Source organism: Mchenga conophoros, linkage group LG23 (assembly GCF_057382185.1).
Source record: "Mchenga conophoros isolate Kocher_MC1m ecotype Shallow Benthic linkage group LG23, M_conophoros_male_GT1.1, whole genome shotgun sequence".
Classification (NCBI taxonomy): domain Eukaryota; kingdom Metazoa; phylum Chordata; class Actinopteri; order Cichliformes; family Cichlidae; genus Mchenga; species Mchenga conophoros.
Genome location: NC_140547.1, coordinates 52,525,933 through 52,535,205, shown reverse-complemented (window position 1 = coordinate 52,535,205; position 9,273 = coordinate 52,525,933). Strand labels below are relative to the sequence as shown.

General features: G+C 41.2%; 1 protein-coding gene across 2 annotated transcripts in view; it reads right to left on the bottom strand.

Annotated features, from left to right (window-relative positions):
- Positions 1-247: 247 nt before the first annotated feature.
- Positions 248-9,273, bottom strand: part of sonb (SON DNA and RNA binding protein b) — a 28,144-nt gene continuing 19,118 nt past the window's right edge. For both annotated transcript variants that reach the window (XM_085264979.1, XM_085264980.1), the window contains exons 13-20: positions 8,857-9,075; positions 7,221-7,331; positions 5,967-6,083; positions 4,790-4,937; positions 4,478-4,546; positions 3,386-3,501; positions 2,064-2,165; positions 248-1,284 (exon numbers count right to left, since the gene is read on the bottom strand). In XM_085264979.1, coding sequence (XP_085121105.1) covers positions 1,207-1,284; positions 2,064-2,165; positions 3,386-3,501; positions 4,478-4,546; positions 4,790-4,937; positions 5,967-6,083; positions 7,221-7,331; positions 8,857-9,075 — 960 coding nt within the window. In that variant the 3' untranslated portion in view covers positions 248-1,206. The remainder of the gene's footprint in view (positions 1,285-2,063; positions 2,166-3,385; positions 3,502-4,477; positions 4,547-4,789; positions 4,938-5,966; positions 6,084-7,220; positions 7,332-8,856; positions 9,076-9,273) is intronic.

Here is a 9,273-nt window from a genome sequence, read left to right as displayed (position 1 = left end):
ATAGTACACAGTTTAATATGAACGATCAAACGGTTCTTTGCCTGACTGCATGTAATGTGTTGACATTTAGACAATATGTTGGTGTTCATGTTCACGGCAATTTAGCAGGATAAGTTACACTAAACATCAGGTCGAGACTCCAGAACAACGCCACCCTCATTAAAAATGTTGGTCTGAAGTCAAAAGTGCTAAAGAGTGCTGGTATAGGACTCTGAACAAAGAAAGACAATGCAGTCCGTCTACTAAATAACATAAATATAATCTTTATTTCTGTATACATATGTTTAGAAGGCCAGAATAAAAGTTTAACAGCCTTGTATGAGAAACACTTTTGTTTAAATTTAGGTCATCAATGTAACACAAAGACTAACATTAGCTGTCATTCACAGATACAACTTTTCACTAACAGTCCAGTTTGCTTCTGCTTTTGTGTGACTATGAGAAATGTCCTGCAGACTGTCGGCTGTGTGTTAGACGTAAGTGTTGATCAGCTAATAGAATATAGGGCTAAACTGCTACTAAACTATACATTTGTCATACATATGTACACACACGCATGCACACATCGTCCACTTTTACTATGATCACTTTTTACCACTCCTACCCCTACAAAAACAAACAAGGTGATCATTCAAGTACCTTTAGAAAAGGTGTGATGTCTTATAGGCATAACACTGGTCACCATCAGCACTCTGAACCTGCTTTCATTGTTCTCATGTTATGTGCCAAAGGTGGTAGTTCTTGAAATATAAATGAGCCTCCAGAGTGGAAACACTGGTTAATCACTGGGACTGAAACAAACAAAAAAACAACATTGGTGACAAACTAAAACTATCTAAACCACTCATGGAAGACCTTGTAGCAGTGCTGCGGTAGCTGTCGTTACTTCACAACAGTTGGTTCCCCTTTTTGTGTGGCATTTTCTTCAGGTGTTCTCTAACAGTACAAAGACACCTGAGTCTGTTTTCAGGTACCCTGTGTGATTGGTGTACCTGTGCCTGTTACCCAATGGGTGGGAGGACAGGGCCACATGACCCTGGTTGATTAAGCAATTAAGGAGCCAGGTAGACACTGTGACACTGGGAAAGTAGATGGACCATGGCACAAACCACAGGACCAGCTTCAGAGCTCTGGGCTTTCCTACTGTGACAAATCAAAATGTTTGCCTTGAACAGGGTCCATATTACATTTGTAATGTGTGCATGACTATGTAGAGAAAAGCGGGCCTGTAGAAGCAGCAGTGAAGACAGGGCCAGTGTAGAGTCCTGGTCCATCCACAGGAACCTTTGGATAGAAGAAAATAAAAAATTAATGCAACCTTGCATTTTTATTATTGATTATGCCACCAGGATTTAAAAAGCAATAAAAGCTATTTAAATTCTATGTGTAGTACAACTTTCAGAATGCCTTAATTACATTACAAAAACATTTACGTTAGTCTTCAAATAAAAGGAATTTGATCATTTTAGTCTATTTTCCTACTGTATCCTATAACGTCTTTAGATTGTTGATTCTGTGCCAAAGGTTTTGGCTCCTTTAACCTCTTAAGCCCCGAGCCTGACTGATCTCCTGCCTTTTGCCCCCGTATCAGGGGGCGTTGGGGCTTAAGAGGTTAAGGACGCAAACAGAAGTGATTACGTTCACGGTTCATACTATCCATCTGTATATGTTTAAATAAAATCTTTTTGATGTGTTTTCTTTGTTGATTTAAGCACATAAAGACATTCAGAAGAAGTGCCCTTCAACTGCACACTATCACTGCTCTGTGAGGCTGAACCTGCACGGTGACATAAAGGTTCTCGATCATTTCAGGGTCACAGCACACAGACTTATGACTAACTACATAAATAAATGCTACATTTATTTATGTAGTTAGTCACAACTACATAAGCAATAGATTCTTTGAATTGTGTCAAAACTTGTTGAGTTATTACAGCAGCCAGTGTAGACTGAAGGCTCTCGCTGAGCAATCAGTTACAGCGGATCCACTCTTTTCTTTGTAGTTACACACTTGCAGGGTGACTTATATTAAAAGTGACGTGACTGTCAGAGCTGTGGGTTACCTCTCCCAGAGCTTGCAGGGCAACTGTGGCTGCCATGGCCTTGGCGTGCTTCTTATTGGGACTGGCTGTCTGGGGTTGGTAGTCCACACCATTCACTGTGACCTGGAGATAACACAACACATAACTCTGTTCACTAACAACATCCAACAAACACAGGTCCAGATTAACAAAATCCACTTTCTGGGATCGTAAACAACACGTGAATCTGATGCATTTATTAAAACACATTTTTAGCAGTTTTTTAAAAGGTTTTTAATTACATGCACTCTCAAGGATTTAGCATGAGGGACAATAACACGAGCTAGGAAGTACACCTGTGTGGTGCTCAATCATCTTTGATCAAATAGATTGAAATAAAAAAGTATCACATATACAAAAACATGTGTTTAAGAGTTGGCAATAGGGTCACAAATGAAGTTAAATAAGGCCAAAATGCATACGAGAGGAATAAAGAGCTGGCTGTATATAACAGAATCAGGTGCTTCCCTTTGTGACATACATTTCTTGGTACATCTTTACAGTCACATTGTACCACTACAGTAACATCTTTGAAACTGACAGCACACCACAACAACTGGGAAGCAGCAGAGACTCCAAACTCTCCCTGAGATGCTGGATATTACGAACACAGATCACTATTTATAATTTTCATTTTCTCAGATGCACCTGTAAGTTACCCAAAAGTAATGAGATTACTGTTACTTTCCCATAAGCACGCTGCGTTACTGCGTTACTAAACCGTGGTTTGTTTGTGAGAGCGTCTCATGACAACGACGTACGAGCGTGCGACGCCCGTGGCAGCAACAGACGTGTGCAGATCAACAATGGATAAAATAGTGCAGAGAGAGTACATGCAGCGTTCAACGCTTGGAAGTAATCACATTACTTTGAGTTTGATTCTGTAAAAATCCACTGTTCACTCTGCGTGGGAAGAAAACTTTCTACAGCGAAAAATGAAACTTCAAATGTGAGCGAGTGGCGAGCGGCGAGCATGCTGCCACGGGAACGCGACGCTCACAGAGAAACCCCTGAATGCGTAAATGAGTAAACAGTAAACTAATGGGATTACTTTCTTGGAGAAGTAATCAGTAATTAGTAACTAATTACTATTTTCAAGGCCAACACTGTTGGTCATATAAGGTGATTTACCCACCACCAGCAGTAATGTGATTACTATCGTCAGATGATTTTTGTTGCCTCTCGATTATAAAGCCCTGCAGAGCAGGAAGCTCCAGCTGCACAGAGTGACTGTGTGGGGTTTAATGACGTAGTGGAGAAGGTGCAGATTGTCGCCAGCTTCACGCAGAATGAAAATGACCCACCTTGAAAAGAAAATTCTTGCGGTGGTCAGGACCACTGTGATGGACCATAACAAAGTCTGGCTGCATTATCTTTCTCTTGTTACACAACTCAATGAGAGCAGACACCGGGTGCTTCCCTGCACACAGATAAAAGGACATCGTTAGATTTGGACAGCGCTCAGAGGAAGAGATGTTCTACAGAAGCATTGATATTTATGATGAATATTTTTTGTCCTTGTTTATGTTTGACATGCAGCTCAGACCCTTGCAGGAGCTTTTGCGGTTTACTGCAGATTTAGAAGTTACTATTCCTGAAAAAAGATCGACTGCAAAAACAGTTCAGAGAATTCTGTTTATTGTTTATGTGAGATCGCCATCTTGTGGAAAATATCAGTACTGCGGCTTGTTTGTTCTTGTTTTTGCACATTTTATAAATATGTTGCACATAATCACGTATATCTGCACCTTTGTTCTGATTCACATCACTTTGCTGAGGATAAATTACACACACTGTTCTGATGCTACCGATACGTTGATCCTGTGGATGAAGGCTGAGAGCCAGACTTACAATGCAAACTGCACGTTGGAAATGAAAAGTTACTTCCTGGATTTACCAAAGACGTGCAGCAGCATGTTTGTAATTGACAGGCATGGTTGTTTATTGTTTATATATTTGTTGGAATTTTCCTTTTAGAGGTGAATGCCTAAACATGTAAGTGCTGCTGCGTTTATGGACTTAACAGTAACTTCTTTAACACGCAAATTGGTTCGTTTCTGGACACAAATACTGTTTTATCTTCTTCTGTCAATCCTAAATGTCAGCTGATACACACGGATTTCAGATTTGGTGGAGTAATATATTCATTCTGTCAGATTTCTCCAGCTATCACCCCCTCACAGATGACACTCAGGCAGCAGAAACCTCTAACAGCAGGGTCTGATTCTCTGCCTCTCACTGGTCCTAAGCACCATCGTTATCATAAAGAAATGCATGTAGAACAAGTTTACTCTGTATTTGCTCCTGTGGGTCTGATTGGGTTTTTTTGATGAGCTGCAAGACTAAAGGTCAACAGTATCACCATCTTTAAGGAAACAAATTCAGGTGTATTTTACCCATTAGGTCCTTGGTTACTACCAGTCCACCAGTTTGCTTCTGTAGTTTCTCTCCTTCAGCAACTAGACCTAAAACATTAAAGTCAACATCAATAATGTGGTATTATTTATAATATCACCCATACACTTCCCTAAAGAGTGAAATGTGAGAATCGTACTATAAACTAATATTTGTGGCCAAATAACAGTAAATCCATGCAATATGACACCATATAGATCCCACTGCCTTCACTATCACCGTCTTGCAAAGCTTGTGTGAGCATCTATTGTCGAGACTCAGCAGCAAAAAGTGCATCACTTGGTTTCTCGTACCTTTGCGGTCAACCTTAAAGTCAATAACGATGGGTTCCACGGTACCCTCGCGGTTCCTTCCGAGCCCTTCGCCTGTCTTCCACCCCATCTTTCTCATCAGGAACTCCCCGACACCCCCTGACACTGGAGCTGCCCTGAGAAACTGGTCCTAGTCAGAACACAAACAACACAGTAAAAAGTCAGAAGGGAGAAAAGAAAGAAAACAACATCTACACGAGCGCAGGGATGGACAGGATGTGTTATCACATTTTCATCGCAAACATTTTCTTCTCATGCTCCTTGTCACAGTCGCAATTGTGTGGTGTCTCTTTAAGACAGCCTAAGGTGATGTTTTGTGATGTCACAAGTATGCGCTGCTGCCCATGCTGCACATGAACGCTGACTGAGATGAACCTCGTATCTTTACCTCCCTAACTCAAAGCAACGTTACGGGTTGTGTGAACACTGCTCGCTTTATATATGATGAGACAGCAGCCGTTCAACCGGGCCGTGTAAGGTTGATGAAGAGTGTGTTTATTAACGGACGAGCACTGTGGAATTCCCAGTGTGGTCGTGAGTTTGTGACCGTCCTGCCGAGTGTTTCTGCCGCCTCCTCTCAACCACTGAATACAACCCACGTTGCAGCATGCAGTGAAGTACACGCAGGTTAAATGTAGGTAACACTTAACTCGAACTGAACGTGAACCAGCGATCGATTAGAGCAGGCAGATACGTCTTCTTCATGTTTATGCTTTGAGAACATGCGATTCGATAAGACTCCAAAGGTTTTGATCACGACAGCAGTGATGAGTGCGGCTGCTGTCTTAAAAACACACTGTTTGTATTCCAGCTGTGTCAGACAGGAAGAAGAGGCTGCACAATAACTTACACACTTCTTTGCTGCTGTTGTTGAGAAAAAAAGGGTTGAATCTTGCATCACTTTCTATTTGCACTCAAGCTTTTGGATGTATATTACAGTACGCATGTGATGACACGGCTGCACTACTGCACGTCTTTTCTTTTATATTCTCTAGAAGAGTTATAACCTCTGCTTTCTAACAGCCTCAGATGTGAGGCTCAGTGTGAAAATACTGAGTATAGTATACTAGACGTGGTGCAGAGCTTCACTAGGAGATGACTACCAGGGGGTTCAAACTAAATCAAGCTTGATTTTTGCGTTGAATGCTGTGTACATTACCTTCTTCAGCCATGCTTGTGGTCCACTGGTCGAGAGCTCCTCAGAGCTGAGGACCTGGGCTCCAGTTGAACCAGTGAAAAGACCAGGAACCGTGTTGGATTGGGCCCAAGCATCTACCTATTGAAAAAGGACACTTCTATAAAATAAGAGCGTTTAAGCATGTCTGTATTTGTCTGACACAACTGTCAGTATTCCGAGATTAGCTATCCCCATTCTCTGGGCTTCACGTTTGCTACCATGGGTGGGAATGCAGATTTGATTTGGCAGGTTTTCTGACAGATCCACAGGCCTCTGGCTGCTCTTTTTGATTTTATAGAAGAAACACTGTCACATAAATCATTAAGACTAATTTCATTCACGAAGCGTCTACAAAACATCTGCTTCCAAACAGATCAACTGCAGCTGCTGCAGTCAGTATCAAAGAGGCAGCTCCACCTCACACTCATGACAGCCGCACAGATATTTATGAGGCTCAGTCACCACTTAATCAAAGCCTAATGTTTTCCCAAGTTTACGCTTTTGTGAAATTGTATAATACGCATAAAATACTATAACACTCAGAATTAGCTGTGAACTCACCAGCTACAACATTATACAAGTATTAATATGTGAGTAACGTCTCAGCAGTGGTACACCAGGGACAGATCACCTACTACCAGTGTGTGAATGTGTGTGTGACTGAATGTAGTGTAACGCACTTTGGGGTCCTTATGCACTGAGTAAAGCGCTGTGCAAATACAGGCCATTTACCATTTTTACCATCTACTAATCAGAAGGCTGGTGGTTCGACCCCCATCTGCTCCGGTCTGCATGTCATCCTTGGGCGACATACTGACGCCAAGTTGCTCGAATGTGTGTGACTGTTGGGTAGAAAGCACTTAGAGCGCATGGAACAAAGTGCTTGTGCAAATGTGTTTGAATGGGTGAAGGAGGCAAGTTGTGTAAGCAGCAAAGCACTCTATAAGAACCATTTACACTGAACATGAAATGCTTTTGTATCTTTTGTCCATTTTCCTGTTTTACAAAATGCTGACCTGACAAAATGAGAAAAGCCATGTTTTGTTTTTATTGAAAAAAGATGATATTAGGAGCTGAAACCCAGAACAACATATACATGCTGCACCTAAAACTGAGGCTGCCAGAGTGGTGATACAGTGTGATTATGCTGCTATTATAGCATCTTGCTAATAATATAAAGTTTTTATGGTGAGCACGTTAGCTGCTTTAAACGTTTATTCTTTTGAGACTTATTACCTGCTCTTGTGCTCGGGTGAGCATGCGGATGGCACTGATGTCATAGGGGTTCTCAGCCAATCGCCTCTGAGCTTTGATTCGTTCAGTTACAGCCTGGGTGATGTCTACTTGCTGGAGAGACAGAAAAACAGAGAGAGTCAGACACAGGTTTGAGGGTTAAGAAGGAGAGAAGACCCAAACTAGAGTTGTTTTAAACTCTTACAGTCTGAATAAGTCCGTGATACAAAAATATCTTAAACCATTCAATTGTTTTGCAGCTAGTTTATCCGTTTACCTGTAATTTGGAGAAAAAAGCAAACTGAACAAAGAAAACGGAGCTTCCTCCAAAACCCTAAATACAAGCATACTGGGTTCATTGGTAACTCTTAACTGGTCAAAGGTTTGGCAGCTGTGTGGCTGAGACTTTGTGTTAGCCCACTGCTGGCTGGTTCACACTCCAGGGCCCCACTTATCTAGAAATCTCTGCTCACCTGTTTGTTCATAAACACTTCACTTTACTGATGATTACCTCGTTAAAGACTAAAGCGTTGGGAAGTGTTTTCAAGAAACTGTTTAAATTCCATTTTCTCATTTTATATGTCAATAACAACATTACAAATTCAGCCACTTTATGTGCAGAATTGTGGTTTCCAAATCAATCCATGCCTGCCACCAAATCTAGTGCTTATAAATCAGAAGGTGTGGAAACACAGCAGTTCAACAATTCAGAGAAGATAAAATCTCGAACCACATAAAAAAATTGCACCCTATGTTTCAATTACATACTTCATTTAACTTTTGTAAAGCATTTAAACAATGTTTCCCACAGACAGGCAGTGTAAAAATAAGAGCTCTCCCACACAGCAAGACAAAATATCCCCAGAGATCCTTCCAGGAAAATTCATGTCAGCTCTGCCTTCACCACACAAAATCTGTTTCAACGCCGATATTGTCAAAGTTGAACATTAATTAGCATCTCATTAAGCCGCATTTTAAAAACAGCGACCTTTCCAGTCCAATAAAAGTAATGTCTCTGTGCCTTCCCTCAGAGCACGTCTTTGGTGGGACGGGAGTAATCTTGTCCCATCACTGTAGACAAACACTGTCAAATCACGGTCCAGGCAAATGGCAACAACATACTGTTTGGATCGTTTTGCATTTTATGTTAAACGAAACCTTCTTTGGGGAAACACATGAGGAAGGACGCATGAAGGAAAATGCAACAAAGAACAGAAGCAAACTGAGGGTTTAAATATGGGAAGAGTGAAGAAAGACAGAAACAAACAGCGAGAAAGACACCAGAAGGCACAGGGAATAAAGGGAAGGCATAGTAGGAACAACAAGAGAATATAAACAAACTAGATAATTCAACTAAGGAGAACTAAGAATACAAACACTCCAAAAAACTCAGCCTAAGAATTTTATCTCCAACTTCCTTTCAGATAAGTGGTAAATCCACCTCTTGGAAGAAGAGACCTGGTTGAGCTTGCTAGCATTAGTACAGGATATCCAGTGGATTTTGTCCAACTAAACACTGTAATGCCTGGCATAGTGGAATCACACAATCACATTTACTCCATGCACTGTTCACCAGCATCGCCCAAATCATCTTTAAAAAGGTGAGAGGTGTTCACTTCTGTTGTATCTCATTTCTCACCTGCAGTTGTGGGTCAGGAAAAACTTTGTCACTGTTTGTCACAAACGCTGGCTGTTCAATAACTTCCTGCAAAACCGCTGCCGTTTCCCCTGATGATGATGAGGAGGAGGAGGGTGCTGCTGACAGAACATTTGTTTGGGCCTTTGTTGTAACAGCAGCCTTCTCGGTTGTTTTGTCAACTGGCACCCATTCTCCATAAGCACCCAGTCCCTCTCCTTCCTGTAACACATTACATTAGATAAGTAACTATGGGTTTATATTAAAAGACATTTTCTTTGATAATTACCTGCAATTAATCCGTTTAAAGGGAGACATTTATTCTGTGGAATACAAAGTGCAGCTCAAAGAATAAACTGAAGCTAGAATTGTTTCAATGCTTACTGTTCATATAGATCAGATTCAGATCATTTTATTGAT